We start from the raw sequence: 24,488 nt of genomic DNA, 5'->3' as shown, positions 1-24,488 counted from the left end.
AACATACACAATGCTTGATACACATGCTGTTCACTTCTCTCCAGGATGCAACAAGTCATAGGATGTGCACAACAAAAGTCAACAAGGATTCAGAACAAAATCCAGAGAAATGGATCAAAGTTTGCAGTTCCAGAGAACACTCTCAGACAATGTGCATTCTCCACCCCTTCTACAGCATGTATCAGCATCACAGGGTGCACCAGTGATTCTACACCTAAATAGAGGTCATACAGGCAGTTAATAGAGGGTTACACCCGACTTAGTGATGCTGAACAAACTGCAGCCAGCCTCATATGCCACACACCTGGACAAGTAACCACAGGTGCCAGTATGCCACATCCTCTCTGGACCCACAGGACTGAGCAGGACAGTGCCAGATGCTGGCCCTGCCATCCCTGTGTGTTGGACTTTGGCCCTCACTTGATTCACAAACAAGGGAACAAACAGTACAGAGCCTCAGTGGCTTCTGCTGCCTTCCTAGGAAAATAAAGATGGAAATAACCTGTTCAGAATTAGAGAAGTACTGCTGGTGAAGGTTTATGCTAAAGAATTCTAAAAAGTTTTAAGTTTTAAAGAGGGATTGAAGTATTTTATTAATAGAAATATTAAATGGAAAAGTAATCTTGAAAGGAGAAATCCGAGACCGTATATTTTTCCAAAGAGAAGTGCAAAAATTCAATCAGCTGTTAGCAGTACATGGGAATGGTGGTGGAAGAGGGTTGCTAGTTGAGATTTTGAAGTTTTCAAAGGCTATCATAAAGCTAAATCCAGCAATTAAATAGCACTTTAAACCATATACTATTTCTGTACTTCAGTAAAAAATACTTGTTCACAGCAGCTTCAAGATAATCAAGACCCAAACCCCCTCTTTGTCCCAGTCAGCCTCTCCAGTACCACCCTGACCAAGAGTAAAGGGTTTTTAAATGTATGCAAATGGTGACCATTAGAAATATGAAACCTAAAGATCGTTTTTCTATTTAACAGTATTTCACATCTTAAACTGATTAGGCAAGAGTAGTACACCACATACTTTGTGATTATTTTTTAAAAAAACTTGTTCAGCACTACAGAACAATCACAAATCCAAAGTTACATTTAAAGTTTTCTGAACGACCAGACTTCCTGCCCCATGTCCTCTTCTAAGTTGTGGTTTATGCGAGGAAATATTAACAAAAATCACACAGTGATTTAAATCTAATTCAGCATGGTTTATCACCCAAACCACTGTTACCTCTAAAATAAACTTTCCTGTTAGCTAACTTTGCCCTAAGTGAAATGAAGTCTAAATATACTGCAAAGCCTCTAAGACTCTTCATGCACTTATTTGAACTTGCATGTTAACAGCAATAACCTATCACTAACCCCAAGAAACAGGTAATGGAAGGATCTCTGGATAAGCACCAATTTGGCAAAAAAACCCAGATATTAGAGTCTTTAACTGCAATTTAAACCTGTCTCAGTTGGCAACAACTCTTATTTGGCAGGTGGGGTGAAGGTATTTGCCAAAGGTACAAGTAGAAAACACATTACTCCAAAGGGTTAACACCAAAAGAAACTTAAAATTACCAGGAGCTAAGCACACATTTTTAGTAAAAAACTGTTTTAAAAGGTCATAGTAAGTTGCTTTCTCTTACCCATTTCCCGAGGTACTAGAGCACCCTGGAGAGTGACTCAGAGAGGTGCTGCCAGCACAAGGACTCTTCTTAGTGGATAAATCAAGCACACCGTCTGTAGAGACAAAAGAATGACTTCAGTGTTTGAAGAAGCAGGATCAGCCATGCTGATCCTGTCTTCAGCTGAAAAGACAAAGCAAGTCTTCTGAGCTGAAGTCATTTTTAGCACACATTTTTTGGTTTATTGTATTTTTAAACAAAATAAGGCTTGGGATTTTTTTTTGCAATATGGTTTACATGTGACTTCAATACAGTCTTCAGAAATCACAATAAAAATTAACAAAATTAAAAGTGCATCTGTTACAGGAGACATAGCATAACAAATCACCTACAAGTGACAGTTCTGGATACAACAGAGCCTATCACATAACTACCTTTCAGTGGTCCAGAACTGAGACAATCTTCAAGATTTGTCAATCTGAGATATTCCCCTCCTTAAAGGGAGGCTGCAAGCCAGTACTAGGAATTTTTTCTTTTTTTATCCAAATCTCTTGTAGGAAAATTCACTGAGAATTTCATATTGGAAATTAAATAATTACACACATAGATGTGAGATTTCTTCTCACATGGCAGCCAGCTTCATCTTCTTTTTTCATATCTCCAATGGGTCCCTACTGGAAAAGCTGCTGCCTTTCTCCTCCTATTGTGTCGTTTTATTCCCTCTCTTCCATATGCCAAATTGGTTTTCCTGTTAGACTGCTTCCTCCACTCTCACTAATGGCACATCCTCAAGCTCCCCCATGCTCCCCTGCAAACCTTTATGTAAACTCTGCATTTACAGGCACCAGAAAAGGGAGCATGCTTCACCAGGAAAGTCTTGCTCTTGCTGCACTGAAGCAGCTTGAAATTCTGGTCATTTTAATAAGGGCAGCATTGTCATTGAAGCAGCCCAGACATCTGAAGTTCCGGGAAACTTTGAAACGAGGAATTTATGAGGCAGAGATAAATGAAACCTGTTGGCAAGGTGAACTTGAGACATATGAGAGCTCCTCACTCGTTCCATCTAATCAAGTGAATACCACCCAACACAAGAACAATGTAAGGCAGCTTTCACATTGCTTAAAGTTCTCATTTGACATATGGAGAAAAAAACATGATAAACAGTGAACTAGAATTAGCTTACAAAAAGCTGTTCCACCCACTGCATTTGGGAACACCATAACCCAAACTTAAGCAAGCAGAAAATTAAATTTTCTTTTCGAACAACACTTATTCAGGCACAAGAGACACAGACTGGATCAAGTCTTTCATTCTTTTCAAGAGGCTGGACAGCACAGGCAGCTGCTGGAGGAACTTGCATCCATGCTTCCTCCCTCAGAAGAGTCGGTATGACCTAGAAGCCCCTGAGGAGAAGCAGGGCCAACCTCACACCCCAGGGAGAAGTGTACAACTAGCTGGGTTCCCTTCAACCCCCTAGAACCAACTATACCACAAAGCACCACTAGCAATCTTTCATGACAGCCTCTGAAATCTCTCATTAACAAGTTTGGCAAAATCTCTTTCCAATTACATTAAATGTAAATTGGGGAAAAAATTTACATCAGCAAACAGATTACTGTATAATTCAATATGCACATGTTCTACTCGCATAATGAGCGTTATGAACACCATACATTATCTTACAGCTTTTTCCATCACATGGTAACTAAAGAACAGTTCATGTTCATGCTTTTTTCTTCATCACACCATCCTCTAATTAAAAAGGAACAAACCAAAAGCAAAACTAATTCTCTCCCTCTTTCTTTCAGCAAAAAGTTTAACAACGAGAACAGTTTAACATTTACAAACATACATGCAAAACACACTCACAAAATGCATTTATAATAAAGACAGCTAGAAACAAATGCCTATCAGATAACTGCAGAGACCCATATTTCAAGAGAGACACTATTCAACCTCTCACTGCAGTGCAACAACAGCTTTCAGTAAGTCCTATAAGTGCAGAATGTGTCCAGATGTCCAAGCTGCATATTACTGGACACATAAAATTCACTTGTGGACAAAAAGCTTCATAAATCAAATTTAAAAGAATAAAGGGATACCTACTTTTCTGTCATAGCTAGAAAAAGGCTTTTTTTCAGGCAACTTTTCCATTTGCAGATGGACAGCCTACTGTGACAGAATGACTTTAAGCACTAACATTTTTCTGAAGAAGGATAAAGGGTCTAATTTTAATCAGTATGATACACTTAAGATTCAACAGTTTCAGAAAAGAAAAGTTCATATACTATATCACTCACAGAATTTGCTTCTTTAAAAAAAAGCATTATTGATGGAAAGGAAGGTTTTTGAATTAAAATAAGCTCTGAAACACTGTTAGGATTTATTCAATCTGTGCTCTGCAGAACAAGTCTATTTTTAAGGTAGAAAAGAGACATTTCTTCCAAACACACAAACCTGGAAGTTTAGTGCAGTTCATGGGTATCATTTTCATAGCCCTCACAAAGCAATTTCTCACAGACTTTTTAAAGATACTCTTCTCACACGCAACCAGAAAGAAAATAAATCAGCTTTTCAGTCAAATTGTGCACTAAATCTTCAGAGAAGAGACAACAATACGATTTTCATGACCATGTGAACTTCTCTTATCAGCAAGTGTACAGTCTATTTTGGAAGACTGTTTCTTGCAGCTACCAGTAGGAACAGCACATTCATCCTTGGAGACTAGACCATGTCCATCTCCCTTGCCCTTCTTCAGAAGAATCTCTCATGGGTCTACATTCTTCCAAAAAGTCTTTTCTCTCCCAGCCATACTGAACTAGTCATTATTTAATTGTAAAAACATCTACTGCTTTTCCACTTTACATTTTATGCAAAAGTGCAACCTTCTAATTGGTTCTGCAAGAATGCCATTAAGGGACTGCCACAGGATGCAAGACACTGGTAAGAGTCCTACCTTGTTCACTAGGTTCTGACTGAGACTTTCTGACAGTAAGGTCCAGAGGTGAGTCTTGGTCAGCCATGAGCAGTTTGCTGAGCACAGGGTTCTGAGCAGTTGCAGCCGTGGGAGAGGAGGCGACCAGAGATGCTTTCAGCAGGCTTTGGTTCTTTGTGCTATTGGGCTGGCTGGAGTCCTGAGTAGAGCTATTTTTTGAGGTATATTCAGCAGCAAACTGTCGGATCATTCGCTGCATGATCTCACGGGCCACTAGGGGAATATTTGGGTCAGAGACCCTAGGACTGTCTGCAAATATCAGAGATTTCTTTTAAGGAAGCACTTTAAGTAAAACAGCTTTTATATTAAATCATTGTTTATTTACCAAAACAAATCCGGGGGAAAAAAACCCCCCAAAGATAAAATAGTTTCTGTAGAAAATGTACTTTAGCCTTAGAATACCTGAATAAGAACCATTGCTAACTGTGGTACAATCTTCCCAAAATAACACTTTGCTAAAAGAAATATACAATCTCATATTTTGTTTTAAAATACAGATATATTCTACCAGACCTCTAAGAGGTGTGGAAATGGAAAGGAGAGCTAAAGTGCCAAGTAATGGAGCTCATCCAAAAATATTGAACAGGTTACACAGTGGAAGAGTTGCATAACTTACCTGCAGCTACAGAAAGGTAAAATGGAAAATAAATTTGCAGCAGTCCCCTATAAGTTTACTGATAAATAAAGCCCTGTAGTTCTGATAAATTAAAATAATTTGCATGAAGATCAAATGTTCAAGTGTCTTCCATCTCATTCTATGTATTCCTTTTGATATTTCTAACAACACAATCAATGCAGGATCACCCAAAGAACTTGCATATACACAAAACCCCAAAATGTGTCACATGAGAAGTAATTCTATTTCTAGAGGAGCTGCTAAATCTATTAGTAACGGATGTGAAAAAGAACAAGTAGACATTGCAATTTATTTCTATGAAATAGTGTATAAATAAAAATGTATCTGGGCATGTGGACAGCACAAAAATTTATTGACAAAAATCACTACTTTAGACCAGTAGTAATTTGTGATGTAAAAGTAAATCTGTAACTCCTAAATCACAAAAGCTAAGTCCTGCCACTTCACTTGAAACACTGTGTTCTCTGGCCAAATCAGCTTTGTGGTTTTTAAACAAACAAACAATCCCAAAAACCAAAACAACAACAACAAAAACTAACCACCCACAATACTCCCAAAAAACCCCAAAGCACTGAAAATCACACCACTATTCCAGAAATGGCTCAAAAGGTTTGATTTTCTATTACCGGAGAAACATTCAGAAAACAACTGTACAGTAGAAGACCAAATAAATCTTTAAAAGCAGCTCTCAAGAGGGAACAATAGAGAAGTGTTTACTACCTCTTTTAAAAAAATTGCCCAGGTTGAAAGGTAATCTATTGAGATTGAGCTATTAGAAGCATTAGGAAAATCTTCTGTGGGACCTTTCAGTGTTAGATTTACCTTTTGCCACCATTTTTGTCAAAAGTACATCAATACAACAAACCAGCTTTATGGTATGTGTAAAGGACGACTGACATGAAGGTTTGAGCAGAGCTGCCTACAAATCAAAGAGCAGCAGTAGCAGCCTGTTTCTTGATGAAACACCATATTGAGCTTGAAATACTTATCAGGCCCGAATTCCATTCTGTCAAGCACAGCTTTCTACACCTAAGATCTTATACAGTCACCATGTACATTCTTACACTAAATTTCTGTAAATCCTATAAATTTCCAGGATGTTTATGTAAATATGTAACCATTTTCTTTAAAACATCCTGTAGATTTTACTTGTTCTCAAGTATCAAATACTACAGTTTTACGAAGACACCAAAAAATTAACCAAACCTAAATTTTGGTACATTTATAATCTCACTTGTTTCCCAAATGGTCCACAAGGACACCAGCCTGGAAAAGCGAGAAGGTTTTGTTCTGCTATGGTGACATTTCTTCTACTTTTCTAATCTCTTCACTATGACCTCCTGAAGGACATAGAAAGGCTCTAAGGAGGCCCAGAGGGACACAATTTGATGGCATGACCAGACAGATACCAACTGTTTGACATGTGCTTGCAGCATACACAAGTGGGGCTGGCAGGAATGCAGAGCTTTATGGCACTTGTGTTTTCTGAACAAAGAACCAGGCCTTCAATGTGCACCATGTTCTTATGTTCATTTCAAAAATGCTTACATCTGAACATATTTACACATTCAGAAATAAAATATTACATATGACTACAGCCATGCATCCTTGTAAGCTGCAACTTCATAGAATCAGACCAGAATGACAACTTTCTAGTGCTGTTCAAGATAAATGCACTAATTTGGGTCACAAAACTCTGTTTCCAAGCAGAAGGGTAGGTACCTAGCACATTAAAGGCTTCTTGCTTAATATAAAGCCTGCATGCTGAGGATTAAAGCTGTTCAAGAGTGGAAAACATGTGCTGGTGCCCATCCAGCATCACTTGAAATCAACCACATATCTATCTTGACTCCACCTGTCCAGGTTTTTTTAGGAAAATAAAACTAAAATTAACTAAAACATAGAAATTCTCTGAGAAGAGAAAATACAGCAAAAAATTATCAGCTATACCTAGTCTGAAGCAATACCTCTGAGCTTTAAAGCCTTAATAGCTTTTGTGTATTTTTATATCAAAATCTTAAAAGGGCAGTATCATACAAATAAACACATTATTTCATTAAACCAGAAGAAGGTCCTGTCCTGCCACAAAGTAAAGGTAACAGACAACTAAGTACTACCACTCTGCTTTGACTGGAAAAATACGAGTATTTGAAGGAAGCATTACTGGGTCAGAGTGCCAGGGACACAAACTTCAGAGAAAGGACTAGGATTAAGGAACAGTAAACCTGTTGAAAAAGTTTGCTGACCTTATTAATTCCCCATTCATGCTCAGTACATTAATGTGTGGCCAGTGTTCAGAGAGCAGCTGCATTTTCTCTGATCTACCCAGGCTACAAAATACCCATCTCAAATGTTACTGGCAGTGAGGATGGAAAGAAGAAAAAAACGAATTGCTGGCAGGAAGCCAGGAGAGCTCAGCATCTCTGAGCAATGTAGGAACGTTAGAGTTCTGCCATTCTTTGTGTCCTCTTTGGTATGACAGTGCCTTGGGATCTTATGGTAGTAGCATGAGTTAGATTTCAAGCAATCTAAATACAAGCAAGCTCAAAATCATGCATTAAAGATTCAGAACTGACTTCCTGCTAGGCTTCTATCCCTCGCCTGTTACTCTTGCACCAAGCACAGCTTTGTCCAAGGAAGAAAAACAAGGGTATATTTTAAAAAAATCTCAAAGATTCTTAAAAATCTGACATGTTTCATTATCTTTATTCTAGTATAAAGCCACGGACAGAGTATTATACCCTTCATTAACACACTGCAGTATCTGCTGCTGGCTCCTCAGTGAATTTAAAAAAGCATACTTTCCTAAAAGACACATGTCATACATGTTTTAAGTTTAGTGGTAAATGAATGAGGTCTTTAATAAACAATTTGGAAATTATGGAAAGGCTTTTTTTTTTCGTCACCAGAAAAAGCAACATAAAAAAAAATGTTTTCTCTAGACTTTACTTTTCTTAAATTCCTTCTGGATTTGAAGATAAATGGGATAAACTCAAAAGCAAAAGGAAACATTAAGCTTACAAGAAAAAAAGAAAACTTAAAAAGGAAGCCTTGGAATAAAGGGATTATCTGAACTATCAGTAGTAATGCAATGACTATCCTTCCTACCATCCTGCATGTATTGCAAAAAGTATAGAAGCATCATAATGTATAGCTTGTATTTATTCATTTGAGTTATAAAAGAAAGGCAAAGATACTGTTATCTACTTAAAACACCTTTAAATATTTTGGTCACTGGAAGGAGGGGCTGAGGACTGGCTACAGCAATTTCTAATTTGTTAAACTGAAGCCTTGCATTGTGCCCCAGCAGATAGGTTGGAATTACTGATTTGGCAGATTTTCTCACACATGGGTTAGACTGATAAGTACGATGTACTTTCATTCAGGATGCATTTGGAAGCAACCTCTGGATTAATGTTTCTCAGATTTGTAGAAAACAGTGAAATGAGCTCTGTGCCTTCCTTAAGAGCAGTTTAAGCAACAACTCTCCAGAAAATATTTAGGTGATTTTCTAGCACTGAGCATGTTCTCGGCATATTCTACAGCAATTCTTTTGCTGACCACATTTTGAATTCTTCATATATTCCCCTTAGCACTATTCCAATAATATTTTATACTCTAGATTGTTGGGAATAGGGTGGGTAATCATTACCAATAGTGAAAAGACTGATGGCCTTTAAAAAAAACTGCATTAGTACATATCCCATCAAAATAATTTTATTTTTTTTTTAAATAAGAAAACACATTACCCGCCTACAACCACCACTGCCACTTGACCTTCCTTCCAAACAGTCCACCCACCTAAACACTGGCTATGGGGAACAGTTCTGCGGGGTAAGAACTGAGTCATCTCTCCAAAAGTGAAAACACCAGTGATCTCATGGAGAGATTTGGTTTAGGGTTAAACAGTTTTATGCTCCCTAGGCATCAATACTCCCTTCCACTGTCCCAAGCCCACACTGTTATGTTGCCACATTACTTCAGAATCAATTTGTATCCTTGATAAATATATATAAAGAAGATAACTGAAAAATACTGAACATCAGATCTTTGATACCTATATTGCATGCAAAAAGATCACAAGAGAGACCATTTCCCACATCCTCCTCCCCCATTAAAACCAACCTTTTCTGTAAAAGACTGCATTGAGGAACTCTTCCGCTTGCCTTTCAAAACGAATGATTTTTGCTTGCTCTTGTCTAAGCAGAGCTTCTTGTCCAGCTTCCGAGGCTGGCTCATCCAGACTGACTAAGTGTTCCTGCAAAGATATTTAATATTTGTAAGATCTTCCAGACTCCAAAATTCATGAAGTTCTCTAGGCATTCAATATTTTACTAAATTCAAAACATTTTCAGGTACTCAGCAAAGTTGAATTTATTTAAATCAAACCTTGTTTTTTTGGCTGCATCAGAACATTGTACTTTGTCCTGTTTTCTTGTTGTAAATTGGACTGGTTTGAAGGTCAACCAGAGGGAAGAATTAACCCCACACAAATACCTTGCAAGTGATTTCCACAGGGAGCTACAATTTAATAGGAAAGTTACATTAAAGGCAACAGTACAGAAACACTGGCTTACACTGACAAAGAGTTTTGGCACCCTCTTGGTCAGGGTGGGGGTGGCAGTCTGATTAAATGGTGGCTGCAGTCCCATTGAAATGATGGATGTGGACTTGTCAAAGCAGTGGTCCTGTGGAAAGGTCTGCTCCTTCCCTGGGGGTCCAGTGGTGGTTCCCCCAAGTCCCCAGACCTTGAGATCATACACCACCCTCAAATCCAGGCAGGAACATTCAGTACCTCCCCCAGGACAGGGAATTTTACAATGGAATGATGCAATCCTGTAAGACATAGGATGTTTTGGGGAGTCCTTGACGGCACATTAGCAGAAATGACCACCCTCAGGCTGGGTGTAACAAAGAAAACACAACAACTAATTCACAGGTGGGGTATGCAGCTGATACAAAGGACCTATCACTAACAGTTCGTCAGAAGGTGATGGAAGTGGTGGTAGAATACATACTTTGGTGGCACCTTGCATTGTAACCTAAGATATTATTCAACCCTTATTCTACACCATTTATATCCAAATTAATACCCTTTTTTATATACCCCTACACAATGAAGCATTACACACAGTTCTTGCTTAAAATTAGGTGTGTTGAGGTACACAACAGATTTCCCCATTTTTCTGCATTACTCACCAAGTATAAACAGGCAATAACAATCCCATAGATGGATTTGCCTTTCCCTGATGTAGGATTAATCCAAACTATCTGTCCTAACATACCTCTTATGTGTACCACAGGGACTTTATCTCCTTCTACAATGTGCAAGGGTTCTGACTGGGCAGGACCAGCTTGACTGACGGAGGTTTGGCTGTTGGTGACCTGGTGGCCTTTGCTAAATGCAACTCCCAGTTTTTGAAGGTCCCCCTGCCCAATGCTTTCAGGGTGGTTTTTAATAGTCCACTGCACCATTCAGCTTTCCCAGCAGCTGGTTCATTATAAGGAATATGGTACACCCCCTCAACACCATGTTCCCTAGCCCAGGGTTTTATAAGTTTGCTCTTGAAACAAGTCACACTGTCAGACTCAGTTCCTTCTGGGCTGCCATGTCTCCACAGGACTTGCTTTTCCAGGCCCAAGATGGTGTTCTGGGCAGTGGTGTGAGGCACAGGGTAGGTTTCCAGCCCTCCAGTGGTTGCTCCAACCATGGTCGGCACATAGCACTTGCCTTGGCAGGTTTGGGGAAGGGTGATGTAGTCAATTTGCCATGCTTCCCCGTACCTGTATTTTGACTACTGTCCACCATACCATATGAGGCTTCATCCACTTGGCTTGCTTGATTGCAGCACATGTCTCACAGTCATCCACGAGAGATATTGTCCATGTTTAAGTCCACAGGACTGGTCACAGGCCCATCGGTATGTCCCATCTCCTGCCTCATGACTGGAGGCATTGAGGGCCTAACAAGCTAGAAGTAATTCTCCTTTGTGCTACCAGTCCAGATCAACCTGAGATACTTGAATCTCGGCAGCAAAGTTCACCTGCATGTCGTTACTTCATTAGCCTGACTTTTGTGTACACATACATTGATGTGACAGACCTTCACAGTCAGCTTCTCTACCCAGGCAGCAACGTCTTGCCAGATGTCAGCAGCCCAGATGGGTTTCCCTCTGCGGTGTCATTTGGCCTTTCCTCACTGATCCAGCCATTCCCACAGAGCATTAGCTACCATCCACAAGTCAGTGTAGATTCTTGGCCACTTCTCTCATTCAGCAATATTCAAAGCCAGCTGCATGGCTTTAACCTCTGCAAGTTGACTTGATCTGCCTTGTCCCGTGGTAGCTGCTGCAGCTTTCTGTGTGAGGGTCCTCAGAGCAGCTTTCCATTTCAGGTTTGTTTCTACAACTGGGCAGGAACCCTTGGTGAAGAGGGCGTTATCGCTTTTCATTCTCTGGTAGTTGTTTATTTGGTGGGGTCTCCTCAGCGCATGTCACCTGCTCCTCTTCTTCTTCAGAAGATAGTCCAAAACTCTCACCCTCAGGACATCTTGTTATGATTTCCAGAATCTCAATGAGATTAGGATTTCCCATCTAGGTTCCCTGTGTGATCAGCACGATCCAGTTGCTCCACATGGCATCAGTGGCATGATGTGTAGAAGGAACCTTCCCTTTGAAGACCCAGCCCAGCACTGGTAGTGGGGTTGACAGAAACAGCTGTGCTTCAGTGCCAATCACTTCTGAGGTGGCTTGAACCCTTTTGTAGGCTGCAAGAATCTCTTCCTCAGCTGGGGTACAGCTGGCTTCAGACCCTTTGTATCCCCAACTCCAGAATCCCAGCAGTCATCCTCGGGTGTCCTCAGGTCAGAGGCTCCAGGAAGGATCATTTCCCCCGGCCACAGTGTAGAGCACATTTTTTACATCCTGCCCTGTCCTGACTGACCAAAGGGCTACTGCATGGGAATCTCCTGTTTAATTCAAAAGCTTGTTCAGTGCCCCACCAGAAATAATTTTTCTTTTGTGTCATGAGATTGAGGGGGCTTGCAATTGTACTGTATACTCTGGGATATGCATCCTCCAAAAGCCCACAGCACCTAGGAAGGCCTACATTTCTTTCTTGTTGGTTGGTGGAGACATAGATGTTGTTAATCACTTCCACTGAAATCTGGGAATGTCTATCTTGCCACTTTACTCCTGGAAACTGAATTTCTTGAGCAGGTCTCTTAACCTTACTTCATTTAATAGCAAGCTTTCAGGACAAACTGGATAATCTTCCTTTTTCTAAGGCTTCCCAGCTGCGTTCCCACCTATGATGGTGTGTCATTGATGCACTGCAGATGTTCCGGAGCCTTACCCTTTTCCAGTGCAGTGTGGATCAGTCCATGGCAGACAGTGGAACTCTACTTCCACCCCCAGGACAGTCAATTCCAAGTATATTGCACACCCTTACAGGTGAAAGCATTAGCTTTTTCTTTCTGCCAAAGAAACAGAGAAAAATCCTTGGCAATGTCAATGGTCGCATGCCATGTTACTACCTTGGACTCCAGCTCGTACTGAAGCTGCAGCATGGCTGGCACAGCAGCACTCAGCGGTGGCAGGATTTAATTCAGGCCAAGTTAATCCACTGTCAGGCTCCATTTTCTACGGGATTTAAGCCATAGAGGGCTGTTAAAGGGTGAATGAGTCTTGCTGACCACCCCTTGGCTCTCCAGTTCAGGAATCATCTTATGGATGGGAGAGTCTCGGCGCTGTGATATTGCCGATGGTGCACTGTTGCTGTGGTGATTGGTACCTGTTGTTACAGCAGAGGGGTTGTCTGAGAGACAAGGCAAGGTATTCAGTTGTCTGATTTGCTCTGTCTCTAGAGCAGCTATCTTAAAAGCCCAGCAATGTAATTTTGAGTCTTGAGATAGTCTATGCCAAGGCATGGGGCCTCTGAACCAGTCACAATGGGGTGTTTCTGCCACTCCTTCCCAGTCAAGCTCACTTCAGCATCCAATACAGCCAGCTGCTGGGATCCCCCTGTCACCTCAAAAATGGAAATGGATTCCACTCCCACATACCTTGATGACATCAGGGTACATTGAGCACTGGTGTCTACCAAAGCCATAAACCTTTGTGGGTCAGACATGCCAAGCCACTGGATCCACACAGTCCAATAGACTCGATTGTCCCCGTCCCCTACCTGGCTAAAGGCAGGGCCCCTCTAAATCCCGGTCATTGCACACATTGCTCTCCTCCAGTAAATATGACCTTGATGTCCCCTCAAAAGGGTCGGTAATATCATCATTCTTTTACCACCTGGAGCCTTGTCTAAGAGAGACCAAAGCAGCGTTGACTCTAGATGAGCTTCTTGCAGTTGTTGCTCCTCCTTTCACTTCATGTACCTGGGTGGCTAAGGAAGAGGTACACCCCACTTCTTCATGTCTTCTCCACTCTCCTGAAGGAAAAAACAGAGGTTACCTCATGGAGTGTATCCTCTCTCCTTGGCTGGAGGACATCTGGTCCAAATGACAGAGACTCTTCTTGGTTCTGGCAAGATGTGGTAAATTCCTTCCTTAAGCTCCTTCCTCAGTTTCTGGTGGCCTTCTTCAATTTTGTCTTCCAAGCTACAGACATGCCCACATCCTTTCAGAATGTCATCCTTTCAGGTGTCATTGGCTGCAGCGTCCCAGATGTGCAGCAGCCAGCTCAGAATGGACTTGTTTAGCTGCCGTGTGAACTCACTCTGCAGCTCACACAACTCACCCAGGGACAGAGACCGAGTGATGATCTCCAGCTCTGTCTCTTCCACCTGGGTACGAAGGTCCTGCTACCTCTTCATGAGTCCCTTTGCTGACCGATTTGCTCTTCAATTTCCTTTTCTTGAACAGAGGCAACTGCTACTGACTTAGGCTGTCCTGGCTCAGTGACAGTCCTGGCTCAGTGACAGGCTCAGACAGGGCCTGCTGACTGGCTTCTTTTTTCCTCCTCCTCCTCCTGAATATGCTTGGATCACACCAAGCTTGGTCCTGACTCCAAGCATGGCGTACACAGCACAGGCCATACAGAGAAGACTGAGTAAAATTAACAAGATTATGCCATCCTTGACATCCAGACAAAACACAGTATTTTCAAAAACTGCTGTGTTGGGCCTGAAAAGCTGGAAGACACCATTCTCTACTCTTCCCACCACTGGCTGGGTGAGATTATTAACAAGGCCCCATAACCAGCAGTCCAGACCAGGACAGGAGAACAAAACTGAATATATCATCTAAATGAGGTTCACTGCTTCTGATATTATCATGCAGTATACATAAATAACTAACAAAGCAATTTTCATAGCATTCCCTGGTCTCAAAAGGAATATCACAACTGGCAAATACTTCCCCATGTGTAGAAAAATATGGAGAGCAAGGTACAACATCCATGCAAACATGTCAAGCATCATGGTGAATAGGCAGTTTCTGTAATACAATGTAAAACCGCAATTCTGACGTCTCTCAGGATGCTGCACGCTGGTTGCCAAAATATGTGCTGGTTTGAAGGTCAACCAGAGGGAGGAATTAACCCCACACAAATACCTTGCAAGTGATTTCCACAGGGAGCTACAATTTAATAGGAAAGTTACATTAAAGGCAACAGTACAGAAACACTGGCTTACACTGACAAAGAGTTTTGGCACCCTCTTGGTCAGGGTGGGGGTGGCAGTCTGATTAAATGGTGGCTGCAGTCCCATTGAAATGATGGATGTGGACTTGTCAAAGCAGTGGTCCTGTGGAAAGGTCTGCTCCTTCCCTGGGGGTCCAGTGGTGGTTCCCCCAAGTCCCCAGACCTTGAGATCATACACCACCCTCAAATCCAGGCAGGAACATTCAGTACCTCCCCCAGGACAGGGAATTTTACAATGGAATGATGCAATCCTGTAAGACATAGGATGTTTTGGGGAGTCCTTGACGGCACATTAGCAGAGATGGGCTGGGTGTAACAAAGAGAACACTACACCCAGCTCATAGGTGGGGTATGCAGCTGATACAAAGGACCTATCACTAACAGTTCGTCAGAAGGTGATGGAGGTGGTGGTAGAATACATACTTTGGTGACACCTTACACTACAACTCAAGACATAAATGATGATGATCTTACACAAATGTAAGATTTGATAACAATACAGAAAATAAGAGTGCATTATAAAGAAGAAAAGCATTTGGCTGCAAATCTCATATCTAGCACTTGTTCTTTGGCTATTATTTTTAGATTCAAGAAATAACTGTTGAAGGCAAAATATCCACAGTTCTCCTTACTCCATATATCCATGCAAACTAAGTAAAAAATGACCAAATATTATCAACAAACAGGACCTTTTGTGAAGAATCTCAATAGTAGCTACTTTTAAGTGAAATAAATTTAAGTTAGCTGTTACAACACCTACAACAAAATAAAATCCATTCTCACAACTGGAAGCAGCTGAGTAATCTCAAGAATAAATTCAAACTAGGATAATTAAGCACGTGAGATGTCAGGATACATCATTCATTTTAAGTACAGTCAAGAAACTAGAAGGCAAGGTTACAAAAATACAAAATCTAAATGCTTAGGTTCCACCCCCAGACGCACACACCTTTTTTCATTTCTATCAGTTTAATGCCTTGCTCTGGCTCAGGAGAAAAATCTCTTTACTGGCCGTCTCCTTCCACTTTCATTTTAAGCTATATTAAAGATACCTGTATTTACCTACTGCAGGAATGTATACACAGCTACTCTTTGGCTTCAGGGAGTGTTTTGTTTTGTTAACCTTTATAAAGATTTAGGCTGCATCTGTTTTTTTGGCCTCTACTGTATACGTTGATTTCAGACTCATGGAACTAGAAGGGAAGAACTGGAAATTCATTTAAAAATCACAATAAATGAAAAATAAGCAAATCTTAAGTTTCCACTGTCTCAACTTCAAAAGGTTTAAGAAGCAAGATTATATGAGAAGCCCACAGTAAATTAACAAACGCAGCAGTCACACAAACTGTGTGCTAAGGGTAATAATACCAAATGCTCTGGCCTGAACCACATGGATGGGCTTTCACACCATATTTGTGATTCCAAAAGCTCTCTATCAAAAGCAAAGGGAGATACTATCTCAGACAGACACAAAGCAGTATTTTATGACAAACAGAACATGCAATGACAGAGGTAACAAGTGAGTAAAAACATCTTTGATTCTGCAAAGGTAAGAGCCTGCAGAAGTGAAGGCCTCACAAAATGACTGAGGTTTTCTTCCATACCAGAGATTCAAACCTGATTGCTCCTACAGGAGAAGCTTCTTCTTTAACAGACTATAGCTCTGGAAGAAGCCTAAAATAAAAATAACCCTTGGCCAAGACAAAAAAAAACAAAACAAAAAACCCTTGGCCAATGCATTTCAAATCTTCCTAGTACTTTTTGCATCTATAGCAAGACACTGTAAGTACTAGCCTGGTAACTCAGTGGAAAAATAGTCCAGTAGCACCCTGCCTCACCATAAACAAATGTATTTTATATTACTCACACAAAGGCAACATAAGAAGAGTACCATTTAATCTACTGAAACTAACTAAAGCTGTACACTTGCTACATAGAGAAGGAATGAAGAAAAAGGGATCAGCCAGAAGAAAGAATTCTAAGTGGCTTATGCTGGTGAACAGCTCAGTAAAGGATCTCTTGATCTGCATTTAGGAGAGAAGAGGAATAATAGGAAGAAAATGGCAGTGCTTAGTTTTTACCCCCCCAAATTAAGGAGCATCTCCTTCCATGTATGGTTTTTATCAGTGTCCATGCTAAGACATCAAAACAAAGAAATACAGTTATGTAAAAAGTCAGATTTAAACTCTTCGAATAAAAAAAAAAGTCTTTGGGCATGTTCAGTACAGCACTGACTACATGAGACAAAATATACTGGGAGTAGTTCTGCTTATTGCACTTTTCAATTGTTTTCTTATCTATTGTACCATAACTATGCCAGGAATCTGTAGGATTTTTCACCCCAGAAGGAAAATTCAAGCTTTCACACTAAGTATTTGATTGTGATTGCTATTCTACTTCCAAAAGTGAGGTGCTTTTGTTTCGTTTGGGAGTGTCTGGTTGGTTGATTTCTGTTGTTTTTTTGTTTGTTTTGTTTTGTTGGGTTTTTTTTTTGTTTGGTTAGGGTGGGGGGTTGTTGATTTTTTAGGTGTCATTTTTTCACATTTTCTAGTATTTCTTCCCAATAACCATTATCTAAAACCACTACTTTCAGGTTTACTCACTTGCTCTACAGTCCTAAATCACATCTAAGTTTTCAGTAGCAAGATGCAGGTAATAGGAAGAAGAAAAACCCAGTAATATCTAGATAGTATTTTCATTGGGCATTTTTTCAGGGTATTTATAGCCATTCAGTTACTTTTAGGTATTATTTATAACATAGGATTCTTTCTATTCTCTTTGTGCTTCTCTTCAGGTGGGAAGAGAATGCCCCAGAGCATTCCTGGAATCCACCAGTGAACATGCAGCATCACTCTATTGAACAATAAACCTTCAGAGAAAGATACCTGGAGCGGTTTGCACATGCTCTTTGTGGGCTAAAGCTCTTTTTGTACACTAAGATAAACAGCATAACAATGTAATTAAGTCAAAGAGCCTTAGAAATACAGAGCTGAGGTTTTCAAAAGGCAAGGTCAGTGTGTGACCTTGTGAGACCACCTATCCTGGGCAGCCCAGCCTTGTCAGCACTACTGCTGGATGCTCACTGAGAGCCTCCTTGCAGGAAATGTTGATACAGCAATTCCAATGCTGAACTGCTGACATGAAGAGAACTCTATGATGCAGGCTGTTGTGGTGTAGATGTGCAAACAGCAGTTTCATGTTTAAGCCACAGCACACACACAGATGGAATGGGAAGAGCCCACAAGCTAGAACAGGATGAGATAATTCCTATCCATCTTCGGGAAAAAAAAGGAGGCTGCCCAGAGACCACCCATGGCTGACTGGTCAATCCCATGGACTCCCTCCAGCCTCCCACCCTACCTCATTGTAAAAGCAGGAACACTGAGTAAAAAAAGGACTGCTAAACACCCCTAGGCTGTCTTCTCCAATGTGTTTTTTTTTCCTTAAGACTGTACAGTCTTTTTAATTCATAGCCAACAAAAAGGAGAACAATTTTCTGTAGACAAGCTTTAAGGGTAGCAGACCTCTTCGTCCCTTCTACTTGCAAGAAAATATCATTTTGTTGCTTTCATTTCAACGATACTCAGTTTGTTTACATCTCTCAAAATGCTACAGTCATTTGAGGCTTCACCAGCATTCAGGTTTTCCTCTCCAGGTATTAACACAAATTCTTCTCTTGAAACAGTCCATGAAGTCATTTACCAATTTCACATTCCTATCACTTTTAAGACCTCTGAAACTTGTGACTTGACAAAACAGGTCTGTCTTGTCCTGTTTTTCAAATTTATCAAGATAATTTTCGATTCTGAGCATGTCCTTTAAAGCAACTACAACTGCTCCCAGCTTAGTATTAAACAAAATTCAGATGGTTTAATCAGTTTTAAGACCTCCCTCACTTACTGAATATATTTTTTTTACAGTACGATGACTGACATCATATTTATCACATTCAAAACATGCAACTTGATCCATAGCTATTGACTATCATTTATTATCTATAGTAGGGGAAAAAGAAATATATCAGTGAAATATAAATGTAAGCATGCTGCGGTGTGGAACCACAACATGCTTACATTAACACTGATGCACAAGAAAAGCTGCAACCCTGCATTACTGCTAAACACATCTGGAGATTATCACAAACAATATTTTCAAGTTTTAGTCTCCATATCAAATAATTTTAAAATGACACAATACAAAAGTGACAGTCTAAATGCTTGAGTTTAAGTGATGAAATCCATTTAAAATGTTTTAGAGCATGTTCCAGCACACTTGGGGAACTCTGTACACAGCTTAAACACATTCTAAAGCCATCAAAAATTGTAGGAGTTCTACAACTTCAACTCATTTTTAGATATTTCCTTTGCCACCTTCAATTATTCTACAAGTTAATGCTTTAGATGAGTGATAACTTCTCTTCAGAATTATTCAGACATTTACCACAGTTCATATCTTACTCGTTATGCTCCTCCACAGTCAAAGGCCATCAGATTCGTGTAAAATAATTACAAGCTTTTAAAAATACCCAAATCACAACAGAGTAATTTTGAATTTTAAAATAACTTCTTCAAATGCTGTACCTTAACACACTTCTTCACAAATGAAGGAATTTTGAGAGGTCCTTTCACTGAAGCCCAGGTATTTTAGAGAACTTTGCAGACCAGAATCAATATTCTGGCATCAAGCAGCCTATGAATCCAGAATATGCTCCTAGAAGTAATTTTCTCTCTTGCTATTTTTGTAGCTTAAATATATCTATAAAATAGTTAATGTGCTTAGGAGTATTATCCTTCTTGTTCTGCTCTCACCAACCAATGAGATTAGCTGTGTATCCATGTATGTGTGTTCCTTTTTTCTCTTAATACACATGAATTGCTTTATGTCACTGTAGACAACAGTGTTTTCTTTTCTACATGAATATATTCAACTGAATATTCTTAAAGGATTCATTTTCCAGTTTCTCCTTTCTTCTGGCCTTTCTTAAACTAGGCTTGAGCTCCAACTATGAGCAAATGACACTACAGACCACCTCATTTGATACAAACATTCTACATGAAGCCAAAGATTTCTTCTGTAATGATAGCTCAGTCAGATTATTTAACAAATCACACAGAAAAATTAGGAATCATAATTAAAAAGAGATAAGGCAAGTACACTTCAATTCATCTCAATTGATGAGTCTTGGCTGTACCACAACCTTTTAGAAGGAAAAGTGATAAAGACCACAAGCAATAGAGAATTACCACAACTGCACATTATCCAAATGTGAATTTGTCAGATTTGGTGTCAGATTTGGTCCCATCCCAATCTTTCTCTCACCTCATGGAGGCAGCCAGAGCTGCTAAATGGCTTTTTTTGTCTTTCAAGGTGCCTGTCCATTTCTGCACAAAGGCACCCACATTAATAACCTGGTAGCAGCACCTTAGGTAACCACTTATTCTCCTATCACACCATGCAGAAACAATGGTGTATTCTGCATTCTGTGATGAAAAGAAAAAATCCAGTTTCTAAAAGTTCTACATTACTGCACATAACACTTTGGAATTGGGAAAAAATGTCCGGGAAGATGCTGGCTCCCTACTTTGTCTGTATTTTGTTACCTCATTCAAATGAAAACACTTAAGTCCATTTCTCTATCAAAACTTGTCTTGTATTTTGACTTCCAAAAATGCAGGTATTTGCTCAGTAGTTGCAATTAGAACTGCTGGTACAAATACATTAATATTTTTAGAACACTTCAAAAGGTGGTTTTCCATCCTTTGAAGAAGTCATGCAATGAACCTGACTGCCTGCAGAAGCACTAACAACTATCACTGAGTGGGACAGCTAATGTAGATTCTCACCCCATAAGCAGCTCTGCCAATAAACAAATACTGGCCTCCAATTCTCATCCTGCAAGTCCAGAACTCATTTTTACTTATGCACAGCCACTGGTCTCCTAAGTTACAGGTAATTCTCATGGGCAAATGAAATCCAGAAAAAAACCCTGAAGATATTTATTGGTTTTGAACTTGTTACACTAGGTATCTACATGTCACTTACAGGTGAAAATCAAGTAGATTGATTGATTATTCGACTAATCCAAAAGGAGGTATTGGTAATTATGTACTCAAAAAAACCCCAAAAAGCATGCCAGCCACAGCCACACACTATCTTAATACATGGCTTGTGGCTATCCAGCTCCCAGCTACACAATCCATTACACACCTTTTCATTCTGCAACTCAGCACTCATGCAAGCACCAACCCAAACCATGCCACCCTGCCCAGTTCTTCTCCAAACAAGGTGACAGGATGCACATGAACAGCCTGCAACTCCCTAAAGAATTAGAGATCAGTCCAGATGTTCAATGGAAGAGATTTTAAAAAAACTAGTACCATTCTAAATTTAGTTGAACTGAATTAACTGAAGACTGTCCATTATTTAGCTAAATACCAATTAAGTTACAACCCTTTTTCCAACAATTTAGTCTCACATATTAGAATTCTAATTAAGATGTTGTCAAATTCACACTTTTTGAAGGCTCTTGTGAAAGAATCATATTTAACTCTGTATTGCAAGCTAATGACATCAGTGCCAGCAGGGCAGCAATCTGCTGCACCCACAGGGGAAAGGAAGCACTCCCATCCTACCATCTCTCAGATGACACAGAAAAACCCTAGACCTAAAAGGACACATATTATGCCTTCAAAAACAAAACAAAGACAAGCCAAAAAGCCAAAATACCCAAACCCAACAGAATTGACAGAGAGGCTGGAGGGCAGTAAGACTGCCTTTTTGAATACCTACCATACACTGGCCCACACTATGACCAGCCTCTCATTCACCACAAAATTAATTTCTGAATCAATTCAATGGCTTATCCAGAGCTGTGTTTAACACTGGATTTTGTCCTTTTATGAAATGAGGTAAGAAAAAAAAAGAGCTCCTTTCACAAGTATACATACATGTTACCTGCTGTCAGTCTCAATGAAATAACTATGACTTACATCTGTTCTAAATGCAAGCATTCCTAAACCTCCTCTTGTGCCTTAATAAAAGCTCTAATACAGAAACATGCATGAACTGGCAGCACGGCAAATATCAGTGTCAACAAGGTACTTCCTTTATGGACAAGCCAGTCAGCTACATGCTAGCTGCTACAGAGGAAAGAGTGCTTTTGTTTAATTCCTAAGTTGATAGAGATCCATTCTGGTGTTGTTTTACATTGTGCAGGAAGAAGCAGTAGTTACAAATTCCAGTAAAGGAAGTTTTGCCAAGACAGATGATCCTTCCTTCCTATGTTATAGAACAATCACAATTTCAATACGTGGGCTGAACAACAATCAGTATAGCACCAAAGCTTTTGTTTTATATACAACTATAATCTCCATAAGAAAATAAACTGCAAGTTTATTGTGTTGGCAAACCTGACTTGTCCATGTTTAGGTTCTGACTTCATTGTGAACAAGCACAGTACAAAAATCTACCATGCACAAGAGCACTTTAATAAAAGGATATGGCCCACAGGGAAGAAGATTCCAAGATACAGAACAAGATTCTAGACTGTTAAAATGGACCACATTTCCATATTGAAGATAAGCCTATCATCTGACTGTAGTAAACATGCACAAGCCACAGTCTAGCTCCCTTGGGAAAGGTTTCATGATTCCCAACAAGATCCCTTACAAAGAACTCAGGAAAACCCAAACAAAACAAATAAAAACACCAAACAGAAAGAGCTAATGCACAGGGAAGAAAAAGAGAAACCCACCACCTGCATTACATACTACAAAGAAAAAGTTGCAGAGAAAGAGGCAAGTCTGTTCATTAACCTGCATAATTTAATTCAGAAAACCTTTTTCCAAAGGAGAAAGGGGTAGGAGGTTGCAGATTTTCCATATTCAGTTAACTAGGAGCAGCAAACTCCCTCCCTTTGTCCCTCCCCTACAACTACTAGCTTCACACATCTGCATTGTTACCTTCACTTTTTCTCTTCTCAGGCAGCAGAAAAGACAATTTTCATCAAAAGACCAATCAGAAACACCTTCAGGCTCACAGTCTGTAAATCAGAAGAATAGCAAATTACTTCATATTCATAAACCACGACACAACTGGAGCCAAAAGAGAAATGCTGAATTAAATACCTGTTTCACAACATTCTTGCCTGCTTTCTGAGGATTCAGGCTTCATTTCGGCCATTTTTCTAAATCCCCAGATTACCAAACTATATACATTTTATCTATGCACAACAAATCTGTTTTTCTGAGCACTGCAAAATACACTCCCAGCTACATAAAGATGAACGCACACTCATTAGTAATTTTAGCCAATATGAAACTAACTGTGAGCACTGCCTGGGGGAGGGGGAAAAAAAAGCACAAATCACCACGGTAACACACATTTTCTAGAGGCAGAGCTGAGGCTGCTTCTGTCATTAGAAATGCAGAACAAGATACAAACATAGAGATTGAATACCTTTAAACAAACTGAGATCTTTTAATAATCCAGGTCCAAACAGGCCTTCTAGAATACTTTCAAACCCTAAAAGCAAATAAAAGAATTGTTAGCTTTCTAGATTAGTACGTCACCACAATATTCACAATAGCAGTTCTATATTTATCTGTTCCAAGAACAGAGCTCAACACGTTTTCTCCAAGTATTACAAGATACACGGGTCAATTGTGATGACTGAACTACTGATAAATCAGAGCACAACCCAGAGTCCACTGACTCCTGCAGTTTTCTAAGTAGCTAGGTTAAAAATAAAGAACATTACAACATGGAAATAAACCATTTGCAAAAGAACATAGGAAGCTGCAGGTTCTACAACGCGGCCGAGTAATTTCTACGCAAACAAAAATACTTTCATTTAAGCCTCAAAACTGAAAGAAGGTAAATTTTCCCAATTTCAAAAATACATTCTTACATCTCAGTGGCATTCAGTTACTTTTCTGAATTTCAGTAAACATTAGAATCAGTGTTTCCTCAAGAACTGCAGTTTTGAGGAGAGAAAATTAAAAGGAGGAGGATTCAGCATTGCCATATTAGTACAGAATAAAATTTCAATCACAGATTTGCACTCAAGACACACACAGTCCAATCTACTTCAATGCCACAATTTATACCTCACCTAAAATAAATCTAATCAATTTAAGTTTATTCCAGAAGAGGGAAAATGTGCACCAAAATTATTGCCGTTATTTGGAAAAGTTAAATCAATATTATACTAACCCCCCTGGTGGCAGTAAAAAATCTAGAGAGCTATTCACCACGCAGTACTGTGAGAAGATGGGTTAGCAGAGTGTGAAAAGTACAGAGATTACTTTTGGGGTGATAGACAAATTCCACCTTATAAAAATGTATAAAAATGGAATAACCAGAAAAATTCAGGACTATAACTTTACTATTGCCTGCCCTTCCCTATCCCTTCCAATACTTTTTGCTTTGTAGCTTTAAGAATGGTTTGCAAGTAGCTAGGGGCTTCTAGCTTCTCCTACTTCTTTGAATCTTTGAGTGGCAGAAGAAGAAATAAAAAACAAATTAAGAAACAAAAGTATGGTCTTAAATTTAGAGAAACTTGCATGGGTGAATCAGGGACAGATAAACTACCC

The 24,488-nt window shown here is 39.7% G+C and overlaps 1 protein-coding gene across 1 annotated transcript in view; it reads right to left on the bottom strand.

Moving 5' to 3' along the window:
* Positions 1-23,369, bottom strand: part of LCOR (ligand dependent nuclear receptor corepressor) — a 34,011-nt gene extending 10,642 nt beyond the window's left edge. The window contains exons 1-5 of the mRNA XM_059476840.1: positions 23,353-23,369; positions 22,857-22,936; positions 9,371-9,503; positions 4,570-4,857; positions 1,635-1,728 (exon numbers count right to left, since the gene is read on the bottom strand). Of these exons, the coding sequence (XP_059332823.1) occupies positions 1,635-1,728; positions 4,570-4,807 (332 nt within the window). The 5' untranslated portion in view covers positions 4,808-4,857; positions 9,371-9,503; positions 22,857-22,936; positions 23,353-23,369. The remainder of the gene's footprint in view (positions 1-1,634; positions 1,729-4,569; positions 4,858-9,370; positions 9,504-22,856; positions 22,937-23,352) is intronic.
* Positions 23,370-24,488: the final 1,119 nt, after the last annotated feature.

Source organism: Ammospiza nelsoni, chromosome 8 (genome assembly GCF_027579445.1).
Source record: "Ammospiza nelsoni isolate bAmmNel1 chromosome 8, bAmmNel1.pri, whole genome shotgun sequence".
NCBI lineage: Eukaryota > Metazoa > Chordata > Aves > Passeriformes > Passerellidae > Ammospiza > Ammospiza nelsoni.
This window is presented reverse-complemented; position numbering and strand designations above follow the sequence as displayed.